A 20011-nucleotide genomic window follows, 5' to 3' on the forward strand; every position below is an offset into this window, starting at 1 on the left:
TCGGGCCCAGACTCACCAGCCCCAGGGCGCGGGGGGCACCCCGCTCACAGCGCCGTCAGGCATCGCGCACGGCGATTTCGGCTCCGCTGCAGCAGCGGCAGCAGCAGCTATGGTGGCACGAGCGGCTCAAAACGCGAACTACCGCCTGGGCCAAGCTACGGGCCGGTAAGGCGGAGCCGAGGCGAGGGGGTGCGGTCTGTAACCAGGAGGGCGTTCTGAGAGTGGACCAGTAAGGCTTATGGGGGTGGAGCCAATGAAAGGGCCTAGGAAGCAGAGATGGGACTAGAAAACTAAGGGTTCCGCACCGTGCAGGAGCGGGGAGCGCTCCTAATGGAAGGTCAACAGAACATGGCTTCAGAATTGAGAGAACCAGCCTTTTACGGTATTATCAGGCCCGGTGCTCCAGAGAAGTGATCTTCCCAGAGCCCCAACAAAACGGTAACCACGCCCCCAGGGTGCGGCGGTTGGCATTTGATAGGCCTGAGAGACCTTAGCCAAAACTAACTCCTAGCTCACAATTACAGGGTTGAGGTACAGATATAAGACTCTGCTCCCATCGACCCTAAGCGCTGGGATCTAAAGCGGTTAGAATCGTTTCTGCTCGCCGCCTCCCAGGTGCTTTGACCTACGTGAAATGACTTTCCTGAGTAACCCTTTAGATCGGTAACAAGTGTTTTGAACTGGGCAACCTGATTGGCCATGATCGGAAAAAGAGAGGGAGATGATAGCCATGAACTGAGCTTTAGGTGGGTGAGGGTAGAGAGAAGTGAATGCTCCTGAGATACATTTGTTCCCTTTAGGCTCCAATGTCCCACCGCACTCTCTCACCTAGAGTTGACAAGGACTTTGTTGATCCAGATCTTTTCCTTGTTTGCGTCAAAATTTATTCTTTTCCCTAGTATTGTTACTTTGGCGAGGTCACCGTCAAGCTTGTTGGCACTGGATTTAGTGATATAGTTTTTCTAGTTCATTGTGGGGGGAGAGGAGTGGCGCCCGCGCACAGAAATACTCTTTACATATTACTTCTTAGGTGTCTCAGCCTATTTGTTTTCTAGAAGCCCTTCGGCCTCCTTGCTACTTCGACATTGCCTATGAAAAGGTTAACGTAAGCCAAAGACGGGCCCCAGACGAAGCGTACACTGATACACATCTTGTCTCACCCTATCCAAATCTTTGGAACCCCTGCAGGAGACACCACCTTAGCAGAAGGGAAGGACGCCTGTGGGTGCACCTTGTACAGCCATTTGGCAAAAGAGGTATGTACTTGTGTATATTGAAGCCATGTATTAAAAACGAGATCTGCAAAGACCACAAGTTAAAACAAAAATCAGTAAAGTCACCTCCTAGACGACCTACTGGCAATGGCTACCAGAGGCATGAGGCTTCCTTCTCTTCCACCACACCGCAGACATAATACAACATAAAACGGGATCTTCCGTTTATTTCTCAAATCTGAAGGAAGGAGGCAAGGGTCAGCCACAGGGTATTCAATGGAGAGTTGGTTCAATTCCTCGTTAGTCTATTTTACTTCTATGGGGGAAAGGGGGGAGCAAATGTAACACTAACAAATGGTGCCACCTGCTGTCCTTACCTGTGTGCTGTATACATGCCCCAGCAACCGCCACCTCTATCCTCAAAAATTCTCTCTCCCCCCGCATTTTTGTGTCCACTAGTGGTTTTCTCACATCACTTGTGGCCAGGTGAATAGGTTTACAAAGTGTCATTGGTCATTTCCCATCCAAAGTTAACCTGGTTTATCCCCTTAGAGAAAATGTTCCCCAAATTACTCTCATCTGAAGCCGAAGTTGTAGAGGCCAATCCAAGCTCCTTTCATTGTCTAAAATGATCTAGCTGAAAAACTGATAACAGTGTAATGAGATATTCTAAGACTTGAATCTGTATACGTCCAGTCTAAGGCCAAAAAAACCATATATTTTTAATTCTTCACCAGTTAATCCATTTATTGTCTAGATATCACGCAATTTTTGAATTGTCAATATGGGAACAGGCTGTAGGCTGTTCCCACAGCCTGTTCCCATGCTTCATGAATTTATTCCTCAGAAAATAGTAACCCTAGGTCTAGTGTGAATAAAAGCGCTATCCCCTTTTCTCCAAACTAAGTAATTGCCAGCCCACCCTCCAAATGCAGTTGACCCTTATATAAGTATTTCACCACCCATATACTATTTCGCTTTTTATTCTGCTTGTGTATGTCCAAAACATACATGGTTGTCAGATCTAAACTTGTAGATGTCTAGGAATAGATGCATACAATTTTGCACTATGCTCATTAGATCAGATTTAAAAATTCACCCTAGGCTTAACATGCAAAAAGGTGCAATTATAAGATCCTGGAAAACTAACAGGCTGGAGTAAACATTTGCTCATCAGTTCAAATATTTATTGAGCACCTTTACATGCAAGGCACTGTGGGCCAGCTGAGATCAATGCTTGCAGTTGGAAACAGGATGGATCTCAAAACAATGCTTCCAAGACTGCTTTCCTGTTTAACAAAATCTCTTCTAACAGCAGAGTTTGCAAAGATAGAATTTAGTAGAGCTTGATTTGTCTCAAAATACTCAACTCCTTCCATGGTTTTAGCCTTCTCACCCTCCACATGCCTCCATCACACTATTACTCAACACTTAGGTATCTCTGTAGAGTAGTTCAGTCATACTTAATATACTACAACCATGCCTCAGTTAAGAAGTTGTATATATCAAATTATTCCCCTCTTGTTTTAAAAATGCATTTTTGACTCATCTTTTTTTTTCTCCAAATGGCAGTGAGAGTCTGTATACCTCAGCTTTAATTTTCTCTGTATCCAGCCATTCATGTTCATGTAAAATTTCATTAGAGATAATACAATAACATGAAGATTTGATGCCCTTACAAGCATTTTCTTCAAAATCAACAATTATGTGCAAGAAATGTATTCAGATTCTTGGTTATCCACCATTCTCTATAAAAGTACCTGAAAATGTGCTGTCTACTCTGTGCATTGTTTTTTAATCTGTGCATGAGGAACACAGGTTTATCACCATTTTTCAGACCCATCTTCCAAGTGCATTTACCTCTCAATTCACCTGATCCCATTCAATTTTCTTAAGCGGTATAATTAAAAGAGGGGGGGGAAAACACACACACACAAAAATACTACTAACCACTGCCCCAAATTATATATGGATTATCTTCTTTTCATCTGTGTATTTTCAAACTTGTTACAGAAGGGCCTATCAGGTATTTCATCCATAGTTCTGGGGGGGAAAACCCTGCATGTATTATACATTTACCCAAAGTAATGTGCATGAAGTTTATAATACACAGACTTCACTGTTAGTGATCTTAGTTTCAATGTCTAAAGGACTCCTTTAATAAAACTTTTTGTAAATCTTAACATGTACCTTGCTTTAAGAACATTTATTGTCCTTAGCCCGAGACTGTTTATGCCCGGTTATTCTCTAAGGTAACAGGTATATTACCTTGCACACATCAGTATTATGAGGCTAGCCTTTCTTCACTGTAGAACGTCTTGAGACAAACACTTGCTGTCAATTTGTGTAAAATTTTGAAGTCTCCATGTAAAACATGCTACAATTAGCAAAAATCTCCCCCAGATAGCATGTCAGAAACTTTGAAAACAATAAGGAATTCCTAGGATAAAACTAGGCACCTCTCTCAAATGACTCAGAGCATTAGATTTCTCTGCTCCAACTCAGCACAAACCTCCCAACACCAAATCCTGCTTTAATTATTATAACTGATTTATTTATTTCAAGTTTATACATTCTGCCTTCCACTCACCAAACTTTTTCTGTTCTTACGATTCTAAAAAAAATAGTCATTTTTCAAAAGCAGAAAAGGAAAGATATATATTTAATATATAAAAGAAAAGGCTAAATCTGACATAATTATATTCTTAAAAACATTCCATTTATTTACAGACGTATAAAAAGGCGAATTATTGGTCTACTGAGATCATGCTTCATATAGTGTTAGGGTGAGAGCTCACTATCTATCCTCCCAACTCAACTCCTCTCACTCAACTGTGTCTTTCATAATCACACATGTCATTTTCATAGATCAGTTTCTCCTGGGGTAAGGTTAAAGGGAAGGAGTTTTTGGAGATCTGAGACTTCTGTCAAGACTGCAGGACTGTTGTGACGTCCGAGCCCTCCAAATTCGCCCTCACAACTTGCAAGTTCTAAGCGGTCTTGAAAACACCATTATCTTGGGAGTTTGTAAAGACATCTGCAGCCTTCCTTAAATATCTGGAATCATCTCTCATTTCTATCTCTGAACATCTCTCATGTCAACTATCTTCCCATCAAGAACTGATTATTACCTGTTTATCTATTTTCTTCTAAAAAAGGAAACAGTGTTCAGAAGCAGAATGGTCCTTCTTTTCCTGAGGCTTATTCAACTCACTTGCCTTCTCCTTGGCTGACCCTCAAAAGCCGTAACGAGAGCCTTGGGAAGTCAGGAGGAAATGTGAGGACGAGACAAGCAAGTTAATAATGGGAACTGCTATACCTGGATTAAAGTACTAGAATCTCCAAGGACAATAATTAGCAGGAGAGACAGGTGCTGGACTCCTTGGCTAAGGCATTGAATGAAATCTGCTGGGTAAAGAGGAGTGGGAGGGATACTGAGAAGCTGAGGGGCACTCATTACCTACTTCAAGCTTCTTCAAAAAACCTTTAAAAGAGGGAAGGTTGAATGCTGATGAGCAGGTCTAGAAAGGCAAGTAGCACAAAACCAATGAAGAATTTGCTCTCTGCAATTCGCAGAGGAATTTTTCCACCCTTTTTCAATCTGCTGATTACCAGAATTACCAGAAAGGGAGCCAACCATGGAAGTACTAATTCACTGATTAGAACCATTCCAAAGCTGGTCTCACAACCTACGTCTGAAGATATGCTGAGTGGGATTTGGCATAAAGAAGGCAAAGGGGGGGATGCAGAAGAAATAGCATCACCTAGGCACAGCCCAGGCACTGGAAGCTCTTGTGTTAGTGTTTCACAACACAAGCAAATCCTGTCAATGAAGACAGAACAGGGGTTACATTCCAAAATATAATTATTTAAGAAAGGCAAAATGCAGCAGCTAAATCCCAATCTATACATTTTCAGAATAGTGATTCTTGCCCCCAGGAGTTTCCAAGAGACCCCTCAAGTGCACCATGATTATTTACAAACTAGATAGGAAACATCATTTCTATACTCAATACAAATCTCATCTTCTAGGTTGAAAACTTCAGCCTTTGAGAAATCTATGAAAACAACTATACAAAAATATAAATATCTTTATCTTTACAGGCTGTCAGTCCTTCATACCCTGACAGCTAATGAGTGAAAAAGCTCTACAGATCATTGAATCCATGGTAGCAGATAATAAAAAATATATCTCGTGATTCAAATACTGCCTCACTTCCCTGGTAAAGAGTGCCTACTATGACTTTTCTTTTCTTTACATCCTGTGCAGGTAATAGTGAATGAAACCTTCAAGCACCAGGAGGCTGGTCTGATATGGGAAACATCCAGCCCCACAATTTTTTGTTTTGGCCACTGTCTCTGGTCTGGGCAGGGAATGCTTTTCATTTTAGCTGTCTCTTGAGTGATGTGATTTGTGAAAATGGGAGGGCTCCTTCTATGCCTACCTCCAAAATATATATTCCAGGCAGAAATCCCTGGTACTGTGAAATGTCTTTTCAACACCCAGACAGTAAGGGAGAACTAGTATTTTCCTTAACATCTCAAAATAATCACCTTAATATTAAAAGTTAAAAGCATTCCTACTTTACCAGAAGGCTTGGATTTATAATTCTGATTGAAAAGATAAGGGAATGGAAGCTACTTGGGATATGAAAGAAGAGAAAATTTTGCTGAATGACACAAAGTGTTTCACTTTGGTATTCCATGGTACCACCCTCTCTCCCACTACTCTTGAAACAGCAACTAAAAACTATCTCTTCTGGATCCCTTTGCACAAGTGCATCACATTCCTTGGATTTCGGACTTAAACCACTTAAAACAACAACTATCCACTACAGTTCAGCCCACAGCAACTCCAAAGTCTCAAGCAGCTTTTTCTCTGGGAGGGAAGAACTAGGAACCACTATGGACCTAGTCTTGTCATGAATTCCTTGGGTAAGAGGGGCACCTCGTGTTCAGTAATGGATCACATCTTCTTAGAGAGGATGAGGAGACCCAGCACCACAAGTGAGGTAACACATTTTAACATGATCAGAATTTCATAGTAGTAATTTCAAATACCGAGGTCAGCACCCTACCCCCCTTTCTCTACCATCATCCACCGCAACGAAGTCAAGGATCACAGTTCCATGACACAAATAAACAGACGCCTACAGAGAAAGGTGGTTTCCCTCATAGCCTGGCTTCTGCCTGAGGACAAATAAGTTCATTTCCCTGCAGAACTTGGTGAGGCCCCAGAGTTGCCCAATTTGGCCACAACAGGTGCCAGTGTAGGCATCACCTTGCTCTCCCGGCATTCCTGGTCATTCCCTGTTAAGTTCATTTTGTGTCCAACTGATCCAACTTTGGCAGCTACAGGTGCCAAACAAGGCATCACCTTGAGACCCTGACCATCTGCATCACTAGAAGGATTAGCTACTTTTAAACCTAGAGGTGCCAACTTTGGCATAGGCCTCCACAAAGTATCTGTGCTGCTGTTCTCTAGGCCAGCCTTCATATGTAGGACGGGAGGCGAGGACACACTTTCAGGCTCTGCAGGGACGCCAGAAGTACTCTTCCCACCATCACTGGCTTTCCTGTGGGAAAGGAGGGAATCCTTTATCTCAGAGTCAATAACAATCTTAAGGACATCTGGTTCAGAGGCTGGTTCAGCAAGTTGTTTTTCATTCTCAGAAAAGTCATCATCTTCCAAGTGCAAGAGGAGAGGACTGACAGAGTCACTCTCCCCTTGTACATCAGGCAACTCTTTCAAACCGGTTCCCAAGTGGCCAACCTGGAAAGTTGCTCGGTTCCCAGGAGGAAGCTTACTTATAAAAGCCCGTCGAGCATCCCCTGTGAACTCTGTATCCACAGAGCTGGGCAGTTCAGCCAGGCTAACAGAGTCGTCATTTAGTTGCTGATTAAGAAAGGCAATCTCATTGAGCAAAGAAGTCAGTGTCTCATCAGTGTCATCCTCATCTTCCATGTTAGTTAGCAGTTCACTGGGATCCAGCGCTGCTTCCTCTATAGCAGATGCTACCTTTCTCAGTTCCATCTCTATACTTGAGTCTTTGAGATCTTTCATCTTCAGTTTGTGAAATGTGGACTCCTTTGGCTTCAGTTTCTCCCGTCTAGATTCACACTCTTTCCATTTATATTGAATACCTCTCATTTCACCAGAAATCTTTTTGGGTAAGAACTCTTGTGCTTCTTGCATACTGGAAACATCAACTATCTGTGGAAAACCAGAATCTTTATTTGTCAGAAAAACCGGTGTTGGACCCAATGCCATTCTGCCATCTCTATGGTTGCTTCTGGAAGAGATTCTACCCGAATCTTCAAAGGAGTTCTCTTCATTCCTGACAGTACTTTTCAGGTGGTCAGATGGCTTGCCATCAGGAACTTCATGAGGATATTTGCTGCCACCCATATCTACCAAACCTCCCTCTGTGGCCAATGATGTCACATTAACAATTCTTGGCATCATAAATAAGTCGTCATTTTCTGGAGGATGAAAAAAAATTCGTTTAGATATACAGTGGTAAGCATCCCTCTATCATTCATACCCAATGACCAGAGATCTCAGAGAGTTAGTCAAAATTCAACAGTTTACTTTTTTAATTTTAATTTTTAAGATTTTATTTATTTATTTTACAGAGCGAGAGAGAGCACAAGCCGGGGGAACTGCAGGCAGAGTTAGAGAAGCAGGCTCCCTGCTCAGGGAGCCCGATGCGATGCGGGACTCGATACCAGGACTCTGGGATCATGACCTGAGTCGAAGGCAGATGCTTAACTGAGCCACCCAGGCACCCCTTACCAGTTTACATGAAATATTAGCTCTTCAAATTATGAACCTAGCCTAAACAAGAAAACAGGTAAAATCTAACCAAAGAACTCTTTAATATTCTTTGTTAAAGTTCTACTTATTTTATAGAAATGTTTGCCAGTTTATTCTTTATTCTGAGGCGAATATGTATCTTGATTCTGTTCATCCAATTAACTGCTACTCTGAGGATAAAACGAAGCACTAAAGGCATCACTGTAAAAGAAAGGATGACCCCTCCATAAAGGGTTTAGCAGTGTGAGTACTTATGATAAAGATACCCTTTTATCTTAATAGAAATGTATTGCCTAGAACCTGAATCATCAAACAGACTTCCTTTTCAATTCTACTCCTTATTCCCAAAAGGGAGTGGTGTTCATATTGAATCAGGATGATAAAGTAGGAGGGCACCATCTCAGATTACAACACAAAATTAGTATTTATCAATACCAAAATCTAAAACAATGACTCATCTTCCTTTTACTTTCATATCTTTTCAATGTTTTTCCTACTTAGAAATAACTAAAAATCACAAAATAGTTCCCAATCCCAGGTTAAAAAAAAAAAAAAATCAATAGACCCAAACACGTTCTAAAAAGAGGGTCATCTCTTTCTAAGGAAAATGCAAATATAAGAGATCTTTACCATTACAGAACAAATTCAAAGGCTTTCTCTGTCATGGTGAGATAACCAGGAATAACACTTTTTCACTACCCAGAGAGGACAACACTTAAAACAACATACCTGATTGAGCCACAGTACTGGTGGCAACTTGAGGCTTCAGATCTGCTTCCAAGAGAGCAGGAGAAACAGTTACCACTGGTCCTGAGAATAAAGGACCTTTTAAGGTGAGCAACTGCCCTTGCGGAGTCATCACGATGTTGGCAGAGGTGTGTGGAGTGTTAGAGGGTGAGGTATTTTCTGTAAGGAAAATAAGAAATAAGTTAAGGATAAAAGGTCTTCAATTATGCTAGTATAACACAGGAATCTAGGAAATATCCCTAAACTACACTCTGACTGAAAAGGCAAGAAGCAAATTTCAAATTTAGTTAGGGAACCTCAACTTGGAATTTACTTTTTGGACCACTTTTCACTGCATAATGGGTTACCTGTCCACTGTTTCTCCTAAGGGACAGAACTTATGCTGAGGAAAACTCAACACGCAACCACTTTTTCAATGGAATGGTTCCAAACAGTCTTGACAGTGAATCAAGATGAAGGCACACACAATTCTATTGCCAGGCTTGCTTCTCTTATACACCTCTAAGAAAGTACAAGTTTCTAGCCCTTACACTTTGTTTTTCCATCTATGAAATGAGGTGGACTAGACTAAATGATCATTAAAATCCTTTCTTAGCAAAGTTAAAACTAGTATCCCTCAGGACTTTCTTATTCCTGGTTCATACACTGGGCAACCCAAAGAGTAAAAGAGGATACACTATTCTCTAAGGATATAAACAAGTAATATAAAAGCAACAAAGCCTCATTTCCAAAATAAAGATAGGCGAGAACAATAACTTAAAACCGATTTACTTTGTTCCTTAACAGCAATTCACTGATAGGCAATCTGATGAATATGGAGTCTGACTCAACGAAATTAAACTTTTTTTAAAAATTTCAATTGATTTGTCTCAGCAAGACAACTCAACTCATGAGCAAAACTGCAGGGAAATCAAGAGTTCGGGTATGAAGTATGAAAGGATGACAGCTTAAAAAAATATATCCATTGAAACATTAGAATAACATGACTGCTATCAGAAGTAGGTCTTACATGTTACCATAACTGGTGTAACTTCTTAAGATCTGCTTGCGTGTGTAAAGCTAGAAACTAAAATCTAATGTAGTTAATACTTTTTATATAACCCATCTTTAATTCAGTTAATTAAATCTAAAAATACGACCAAGAGTAGACTCAGTCCACTGAACTAAACTGATGTTCACCTACATTAAGGAAAGCAAAAAATGTCCCTCCTACCTGTGGCCTGGTCTCTTTTTCTGGAAAGAATCAAAGGTTTCCCCTTCCTGTTATTTATAAACATCTGTCCAAGATCTACAGAAGATGCAGAAGATCCTTCCTGCTGTTTGCTAGTTCTGGGAGACACATCAAACTCATCTGATCCCATCTTCTTTTTTCTTTTTTGTGCCTCTAGTGCTTGTTGTTTTGCATAAATATACTCTAGCTTCTTCAGGACCACTTCTTCTGTCTTACCTATAGGTTGATAGGGAATAAATTGTCGCTCTTTATATGACCCCCACATAATAATGAGAAATAGTGTCAACTGAAATCCAGTTGATTTAACTATATTCCCCAAAACTATGGAAGCAAGAGTGATTATAATCCAGAGGAAACGTCCCACCCAATCAAAAGGTAACTGTTAACTCTGGGAACCAAGCCATAAACTAAGAAGTATCTGAAAAGTCTACTTAGAAATTATTTCTCTTCACTAAAGATGTTGTATTACACTCTTTTTACCAAAGATCATTCACATATCTCACCTGAAAGAGATGATACTTTCCGTATCAAAATATTCCGTTTCCGAGTCAGAAGATTTTTCTGTCCTATCAGCTTGTCTGCCTGATCTGTTAGTCCCTGAATTTCGCTGAATGCCTAAGAATAAAAAATTAATATCATGTAAATTGATTTGCTCTTTCCTAAAAACAGGTAAGCCCTACACAATTTCTTCAATGAAAAAATTTTAAGCTAATACTTTAGAAAACTTTATAGTATCATTTAAAACAATTGTTAATGCTTCAGAAATTGTTTTTTGTTAAACTGTAGAAGGCGCGCTCTGGCTTTTATTTCTAAGGAACGTGATTATTTCCAAAGAGCATCTCTGAGTGTTTCACAGGTGCTTCTACTACTACAAGGAGATACAAAACATTTTACTCTGCTTAGATTTTAATATTCAACTTTAAAGTCACCTCCTAGTCTAAGTAAAATCTGGTTGAAATAACTGTGTTCTAGACGGATATGAATGCTTGCCTTGTACTCCTCCAACTTCTACTTAAAAGCAACTTAAATGAAACTACCTTGGATAGTTCAGATTTCCTTTTAAAATGACTGGAAACTCTTAAAAACTATGTTAAAATATCAACTTATGTGGGCCACCTGGGTGGTTCAGTCGGTTGATTAAGTGTCTGCCTTCGGCTCAGGTCATGATCCCAGGGTCTTGGGATCGAGTCCAACAGACTCAAGAAGGGAGCCTGCTTCTCTCTCTGCCTGCTGCTCCACCTGTTTGTGCCCTCTCTCTCCTCACAAAGAAATCTTTTAAAAAATCAAACATTAAAAAAAATACATACATATACATACATACATATATATATATATATATATATATATATATATATATGTATATATGTATATGTATGTATTTTTTTTAATGTTTGATTTTTTAAAAGATTTCTTTGTGAGAGAGAGAGCTTTTCACTGTGGTAAACTATTCTGGGGCGCCTGAGTGGCGTAATCAGTTAAGCATCCGACTCTTGGTTTCAGGTCAGGTTGTGATCTCAGGGTCGTGAGATCAAGCCGAGTGTCAGACTCAGAGTTCAGCGCCGAGTATGCTTAAGACACTCTCTCCCTCTCCCTCTGCCCCTCCTCCCCACTGCTTGCTCTTGTTCTCTCTCTCTCAAATAAATACACCTAAAAATAAAAAATAAATAAAATGACTGGCAACTGTCAAAACTATGTTAAAATATCACTTATGTTGTGCTTTTCACTGTGGTAAACTATCCTACGTGCTATGGAGAACACTAATGTAAAGAGATTGTGGTAAATAGAGCTACCCAGAATTTCTGACTTACTGAAGTGAAGATAGTTTGGCTGGTTAAGAACTTGACTTTAAATGACAAACTACTCTGACTCGATATGAGGGCTTTTCCCCTTTAAGAGATTTATTGGGTGTTCACTTGCCCACATTTGAATGTTAAATACAAGCTCTGCCTCAATCTCCCTCTAAGGGTGAGGATTCTCTTTCTCACATATCTCTAGAAGATTCTCTTAGTCAAATTCTCATTTGTGGGTCATTTATAGAGAACACTTACCCTAGTGAGAATGAGACTCTTGGAAACCTTGGAAGAATGAAGCAATCCCAATGTGATCTTCAATTTCTCAAAGAGATCCCTCATTTCACCACGGCGCCTACGCTCATTGGCAGTGTGTGTCCGGCGATAATAAGCAAAAGCTTCTGCTTCTTTCTGCAGTTTTTCACTCCAGTAATCAGGCTTCAGTTTTAGAGGAATTGGTGGAGCCTATCCAAACAAAAGATTGCCACCTAATTATCTTTCATTTGGACCTGCGCTCTTCCTCCATTTCAAATGGCACTGTTCCATACTAGATATCTACTGTTTTCTGTCTGGACTATTTTAACGACCTCTTGATATTGGTCATCTTACTATCAGTCTACCCTTCCTCCAAATCTAGTAAACAGTGTAAATCACTTCCCAGCTCAAATTCCAGTGGTTCTCAAATGAGGAAGAATTTGAAGAGGGAAATCTAAAAACAGCTTATCCATATAATTTATTATTAAAACTTGTTTTCATGACACAATCACATGAAAAATTTCAAATAATCTTAATTGATGGAAAACAGGTTTAAAATTTTTTTCTTAAATGCTTTAAGACCTTTTACAATTTGGTAAAGGATCAACTGCCTCTCTTCCTAAATCATCATTCCCTCCAACCATTCCAAAGTGCTAGAAGTTTCCAAAACGCACTACACAATCTCACACCACCCTGCCATTACAAACTGTTACCTGAACCCATCCCTCCTAACCTATCCTCCAAAACTTAACATTTAAGCCAAACTTTGCATTTTTTCAGGAAAGTCTTTCTTGACCGTCAGTATGCCTTAGGCTTCTTTCTCTTATTATTCTCTTTCACTTTTAAAAATCACTTTAAAAACAAATAATAATAATAATAGATGCACATAGGGTTTTAAATATAAATACTTGGAAAAGCTTATAATGAAAACCAACTGTACCCTACGTGTGTACCTGGATCCTTAAAAACCACCACTTTCTGATTCTTTTAGAGGCTTCTTCTGGTTCTTAAGTCAGTTAAAAACAGTAATATAAGCTTATTCTTTTCCATTTTCAAAGCTATCGACGTCCTGCTATGCAGAAGATTTAGCTCACACCACTCTAACATCTCACATTCTTCCTAATATAGACATGTCATTAATTTTAATTCTTCTACTGATCCCTATGCAACCTGAATATAATTCTGTATCAATTTCTCATTTCACCAACACAGTATCTCTTTATAAAATGAGGATATCAGCACTCGCCTCCTTCATTTCTTCTTCCCTCTTTCACTACCCAATTTGTCATTTGTACACATTTTTCAAGACTGCAAGTAAGTCTTCCACACTTTGTATTCAAATTATGAAAGCTTGAAAAAGTCATTAACACTGGCTACCTTAAATTAAGACAATGTGAATACTACTCATACAAAGTGAGTTATAATTATATTCCCTGTCTTCTATACTTTCTTGGTTTTGTGTTTTTCCTCCTCTGATGTCTCTGCTTTTTTTTTTTTTTTTGGACACTGTTGGCCTTTACCATAACCCTGACAGTACCCCGAAACTCTTATATAAAATCATTGTCTATCTAAAGTCAAACTCATTGTGCATTAGTATAGTATGGGAAAATAAAAGATATACGATGGAAAATTAATATCAAGTTTAATTATAGGAAGACACTACAAATGATGTGCATGTTAATAATTCAGATACAAAACAGTGGCTTGTATATATAAGCTATTGTGAAAATTCTTACATCTGAAAAATGTTTTAAGATGAATGAAAAAATACAGTGATATATGCAAAGTGATTATAATCATGTAAGTAATGTACCACCCAAAACCAGAACAAAACCAAACTAATCACCCAGTGGTTTTTGAAATGGCTTGAATACAACTCTCCATCACAACCTGACCTCCATCACTGTTTTTATCACTTAAATTAAAAAGACAGAATAACAAGTGGAAAATGGTTTAAACAACCAAACTCTCTTCCATTCCTGGGCTATAGGTAAGGGAAGGGGAAAAAAAAACAAACCCTTGCTTCATTATGGTGACATCATACATTGAAATACATCAAGAAAATCAAAGAGGGCTCATAATTTAATGGCTCCTTGAATTGCTAGCCATCATTCAGAGAATAATTAATTTCTTAGGTCACTGAAAATCATGAGCCTAGACAAAGAACGCCAGCCTTTTTTCACATCACACAGAGTACAGGATTAGTTTTCAAATAAGCACATCAATTTTCACAACTCTATACCCATTTTAATTCTTCTAAAATATTCTATTTAGTAGTAGAGTTAAAAGGGGAAAAACACATTTTAATAGTATAGTTTCATTAAGAAAAAAACTAATTATAGTAACTCACTGGCAAAAATAGCCCTGAAAAATGTCACAGCTAAGACAGCGAATGTTATTTTAAACCCTAATGACAAATGTTATCAATTTCATTAAATGAGTAACTGTCATTAAATATATTGTAAATACCTTTCGACTCCTTTCAGCAGGTTTTTCATCTGCAGAAATATGGGTACGGCACCTAGGTAAAGACAATATTTTCCAATGTCTTACTGAAATTCAATGACCCAAGACCTATTTCACAGCTACACTAAACAAAACCAGCCCAAACCATTTAAAAGTATAACCAGCTTCTTTTTGCCAAGGTCTGATATGTGGCAATACAATTTATTTCAACAGTATGCTTTTTTTCTCTAAGTATTCAAATAGTCCCTAAAACTTCAAATTACTTCTACAATCACGAAATATTTCATATATACAAAACTGTCCAAACAAAATATGTAACGAACATCTAGGTGCCTATCACCCAGTTTGAGAAATAAAACAGCTCAAATATACAGGAAATCTTTTTTTTCCCCCACTTCAAATTTTTATTTAAATTCTATTTAGTTAACATACAGTGCAGTACTGGTTTCAGGAGTAGAATTCAGTGATTCATCACTTACATACAACACCCAGTGCTCATAATATCAAATGCCCTCGTTAATACCCATCACCCATCTAGCCCATCCCCCACCCACCTCCCTCCATTACCACCACCACCAAACCCCGTATGTTCTCTAAGAGTCTCTTATGGTTTCCCTCTCTTTCCTTTTCTCCCCCTCCCATATGTTCATCTGTTCATCTTAAATCCCACATGAGTGAAATCATATGGTATTTGTCTTTGACTTCTTTCACTTAGCATAATACACCCTAGCTCCATCCATGTGGTTGTAAATGGCAAGATTTCATTCTTTCTGACGGCTGAGGAATATTCCATCATGTGTGGAATACCAACACATACCACATTTTCTTTGCATTCATCAAAAAAATACAGGAGATCGGGTGCAGCCCACCGATCACATTTCCTTCCCCTCTTCCTTCCCGCAGGTGAACACTCTCAAAACGAGGGTTGTTTTTTGTTTTTTAAGATTGATTGATTTATTTAAATTTTTATTTATAAAGAGAGAGGGGAGAGAGCACGCACGAGTGGAGGGGCAGAGGGAGAGAGATGATCTCAAGCAGCCTCACCGCTGAGCGCAGAGCCAGATGTGGGGCTCGATCTCAATACCCTGAGTTCATGACCTGAGCGGAAATCAAGACTTAGAGGCTTAACCGACTGAGCCACCTGGGTGCCCCCAAAATGAGTTTTTACCATGCATATCTTTGAAGTTTTACTAGGAATGTATGTATCCCTAAATAAAAAATATTACGTAGCACTTTAAACATTATACATTATAGGGTATCCTTTTCATCTGATTTCACTCAACATTATATTTGAGATATTGAGGGACACAGTTCTAGTTCAATAATTTTATTTTTTTAAAGATTTTACTTGTTTGACAGAGAAAGAGGCAGTGAGAGAGGGAACACAAGCAGGGTGAGTAGGAGAGGGAGAAGCAGGCTTTCTCCTGAGCAGGGAGCCCGATGTGGGGCTCGATCCTAGACTGCTGGGATTATGACCTGAGCCAAAGGCAGACGCTTAACGACTGAGCCACCCAGGCACCCCTAGTTCAATCATTTTAAATGCTATATAGTGTTCCAAAGTGTGAAATTTCCAAAAATTTATTTTTCAGAATTCTAGTAATTATTTAGGTTGTTCCCAAAGTTTCTCAATGGCAAACAATGCTGCAATGTATAGTCCCATACATGGCCCCTTGTACATATGTGTGAACTTTTCCAGGGTATATATACCTAGGAGTGGAATTGCTGGGTGGGAGAAAGGTGTGGAAGCCAACTTCAGTCACATCACATTACTCTCCAAAGTAGTTTCAACAATTTACCCTCCCACTTGCAGTATATTCCCACTGTTCCACGACTAGACACAACAGTATTATCAGAAATCACAACTTTTGCCAATCTTATGGATGTGAATTAATGAAGTCACTGTGGTTTAATTTGTATATCCCTAAATACTTGTGAGGCTAAACAAATTTATATGTGTTTACTAGCCATCCAGGTTTCCTCTTCTGTGAACTGCCTGTGATATCCATTACATACTTATCTACCCCATCACCTTTTCTTACTGACTTCAAGAATTATATCCCTGATACTAATCCTTTGTCAAACATGTACTGCAAATATTTTCCTTTTGAGTTTGCCTTTTCAGTTTTCATGGTGTAATGAGAGAAATGTTTACATGTTTAACAATCTGTTCCTTTACAAGTGGTGCTCTTTGTGTGTTGGTTATTCTTGGCCCTTTACTTATTCCAGTCCATTAAGATGGTATCTTTCCATTTATTGAAATGATCTTCAATGTCATACAGTATAACATTTTATAAAAGTTTTACACAGCTTTTGTTAATAATCCCAAACTTTTTTTTTCTGTTACTATTCTGTTATTATTATAAATGGTATTTTTTGTTTGTTGCTACTGTTCAGAAAGATCAACTTTATATAATCAACATATCCAGCTATACTGCTACCTTAAGTCTATTATTTTTACAAGATTTAAACTCTTTCAACCTTAACCAAAAGGCAGCTAAGTAGCCTCCAAACAGCTCTGAAATGAAGAAAATTATTAGATCTATGTCCCCATCCTGAGACTTTCTCACCCTCATCGGGGATGAAGAATTACTCTTTCTCAACACACTGCTGTTTTACATGGTGGTTAATGAGTTAAGAAGAAAAGCACAGGGGCGCCTGGGTGGCACAGCGGTTAAGCGTCTGCCTTCGGCTCAGGGCGTGATCCCGGCGTTATGGGATCGAGCCCCACATCAGGCTCCTCTGCTATGAGCCTGCTTCTTCCTCTCCCACTCCCCCTGCTTGTGTTCCCTCTCTCGCTGGCTGTCTCTATCTCTGTCAAATAAATAAATAAAATCTTAAAAAAAAAAAAAAAGAAGAAGAAAAGCACAACATCTGGTACAAAATAAGGACTGCTATCTTTTTTCCATCTTTCTCTCACACCCCAATCCATAATCAATACAAGACTTACTAACACAGAAAATGGAATCAATTTTCCTGAAGAAGTCATCATACTCTATTTTCATATCATCTGAACACATAAAAATTTCCCAACTGTATCTCACCTGTTCAACCCGTAAAGTAAACAAATTTAAAATTTAATGCCTAGTCTTCAAAGATAAAGGAAGTAACTTCTGTTAAGTACTCCACTTGTGTCAGTTACCCTAGTCACATACTTATCTTATACAACACTTCAAATTGGGGGCATTTTCCTCATCACACAGGTAAAGAATCTAATACTCAGATTATAAGACTTGCCCAAGGTTAAACGGCTACAAACAAAGCTAGTATTTTAATACCCATGTGTCAGGCTCCAAAAGCATAGGTTATTCACATTCACACATGGTCTTCTAGCAATAACCAAGGCAAGTTAATTACCTCTGAATTCCAGCTCCCTCTTCATCTACTAATCAGAAAAAAACTAGAGGAATAAAGAAACCAGGTCTGGATTATCCAGAGTTCCCACACAGAACATTTAATTTTGTTTATGGTCACAAAACAACAATAACAAAAAACAAAAATCCAAAGACAAATAAATTAAGACTTACGGCTGTTTGAAAGTCTGTGTCTGGGCAGCTGTGGTCTTCATGTGGGCAACATTAATTTCCTCAGAGAGCTCTTCCACAGTCTCAATGTCCACCTGTTCCTCATCCTCCTCAATGTATTCTACACAGTTATTCTGAAATAAAGCAGTCCAACAGTAAATAAACTACTGGGAAGCAAACACACCTAAACTTTTCAACCAAATGCTCCCTTTATAAAACCAACCAGGGCCGAACATTGATTTTATACCATGAATACTGATGATCCTAAACTTGTTCATCATAAGGAGGAATTAGCTATGAAGACAACATATGGTTAGAGCTAACAACCAAGCAAGTACTACATTAAAAATCACAGGTATGTACTGCACAGACATCACTAGACTGAAGAGAGTCCCCAGAGGGCTCTAAATGCTTCAATGTTATTTCTAGTGGACAAAATTCAGGTGCAAATACATGAAAGCTTCATAAATCTTAAGATTAAATAGCAGTAAAGTAAGATTTGGTAAATGGGTAGAGGGAAAGGAGAAAAATTAAGGTTTTATTTTAAGAGTGCTTCATGGCTAAACCTTTATCACACACCCACAAAAACACTCACGTCAGATATGAGAATAGAATATAGCCCAGAGTCAGTCTTCTAAGCCTCTTAATCCCACACAAGGAGAGCTTCTGAAACCTTACAGGTATCAAAAAAGCCCAAGCTTACTGTACTTGCTTTACTGTACATTAAAAAGAATAATAAAGTTGGGCCGCCCACGTGGCTTAGTCGGTTGAGCGACCAACTCCTGATTTCAGCTCAGGTCATGATCTCAGAGTTGTGAGATCAAGCCCCCACTGGGTTCCACGCTCAGTGTGGAGTCTGGTTGTCCCCCTCCCTCTGCTCCTCCTCTACTCATGCACATGCATGCGCACTCACTAACACATAAAATCTTAAAAAAAAAAAAAAAAGTCAATCAGTGAGCACCTATCATGGGAACTCACTGTGCATAACAGTAGAATATACAAATCATGGAATATGTAGATATATTTAAGTCCACCTTTAAAAGTAGTGTTTACTATGCCAGAAACTAAACTGGGAATGTTATCTGTTTATAATAATACTATACCTGAGAGGCACAACTTAAAATGAAGCATCCCAATCACCTGATTAATTCTGTTTAAACCTGATGGAAAAATTACTTACCCCCATGAATTATAGGTTCCATAAGGCTGACAGACACTAAATGCAAGACACCAATTATGGTCCCCAATTTAAACACAATTTAAACAATGTCTATTAAACAATGTGAACAATATATATTAACTCTAGGAAGCTAATCAACACAGTCCTGACAGAATCTAGAGTCTGAATTATAATGTAGGTAGATGCTTTATGGTATTTAAACTGAAGAATGTCTGCCTACAGCATGGCTTTAACTGCGGGCTTTATAAATAATATCCAATAAACTTCACAATGGTAGATTTAAATTAAAGAGGCTACTCACCACTTTCCTTACACTATTCCAGTTTAACACTAATTACATGCACAAATATATCATACGTGTCTGACAGGTACAGAAATACGATGTAGAATTTAGTTTTAGAGATCATTTAATATAATGCCTGTACTTGTACCTTGTATGTCAGATTCCCTAATAGGAAATCCAAGCAATGTCACCCCTGATTAAGACACTTTAAAACTTCTGTTAAGTCAGTTCTACCGACAGCAATAGTTTTCACTGGTTTTAAAGTTGGACTGTCTTTGGTCTGATGCTTACCCAGGCTGACTTACAATGGGAGATTCTGCAAAAAGCACAAGAAGACCTGTAATCTAACTCTTAAACTCAATGAATTCAGATTCTTCAGCCACCCACAGGTATCTGTCCTCAAAAAAGATGAGGCTACAGACAGAATATAAGGCAAATGTACATCGAATCATCTAATCGTAGAGCTAGATCCTCATTTTACAAATGAAGACTAGTGAGGTACAGAAA

The 20011-nt window shown here is 38.8% G+C and overlaps 2 protein-coding genes and 1 long non-coding RNA gene across 11 annotated transcripts in view; 1 reads left to right on the forward strand and 2 right to left on the reverse strand.

Annotated features, from left to right (window-relative positions):
- Positions 1–296, reverse strand: part of MAPKBP1 (mitogen-activated protein kinase binding protein 1) — a 49854-nt gene extending 49558 nt beyond the window's left edge. For both annotated transcript variants that reach the window (XM_011227803.3, XM_011227796.3), the window contains exon 1: positions 17–296. The gene's annotated coding sequence lies outside the window, so the exon portion shown is untranslated. The remainder of the gene's footprint in view (positions 1–16) is intronic.
- Positions 291–8074, forward strand: LOC109489994. The gene is made up of 3 exons (XR_002143178.2): positions 291–438; positions 1189–1256; positions 7851–8074. It is a non-coding gene; the product is annotated as an uncharacterized LOC109489994 (long non-coding RNA).
- Positions 3860–20011, reverse strand: part of MGA (MAX dimerization protein MGA) — a 94132-nt gene continuing 77980 nt past the window's right edge. For all 8 annotated transcript variants that reach the window (XM_034661116.1, XM_034661112.1, XM_034661111.1 and 5 more), the window contains 7 exons: positions 18045–18175; positions 14524–14575; positions 12058–12264; positions 10513–10624; positions 9992–10225; positions 8761–8937; positions 3860–7697 (listed from right to left, as the gene is read on the reverse strand). In XM_034661116.1, the coding sequence (XP_034517007.1) occupies positions 6421–7697; positions 8761–8937; positions 9992–10225; positions 10513–10624; positions 12058–12264; positions 14524–14575; positions 18045–18175 (2190 nt within the window). In that variant the 3' untranslated portion in view covers positions 3860–6420. The remainder of the gene's footprint in view (positions 7698–8760; positions 8938–9991; positions 10226–10512; positions 10625–12057; positions 12265–14523; positions 14576–18044; positions 18176–20011) is intronic.

The sequence above is a fragment of the Ailuropoda melanoleuca genome, chromosome 5 (genome assembly GCF_002007445.2).
Source record: "Ailuropoda melanoleuca isolate Jingjing chromosome 5, ASM200744v2, whole genome shotgun sequence".
NCBI lineage: Eukaryota > Metazoa > Chordata > Mammalia > Carnivora > Ursidae > Ailuropoda > Ailuropoda melanoleuca.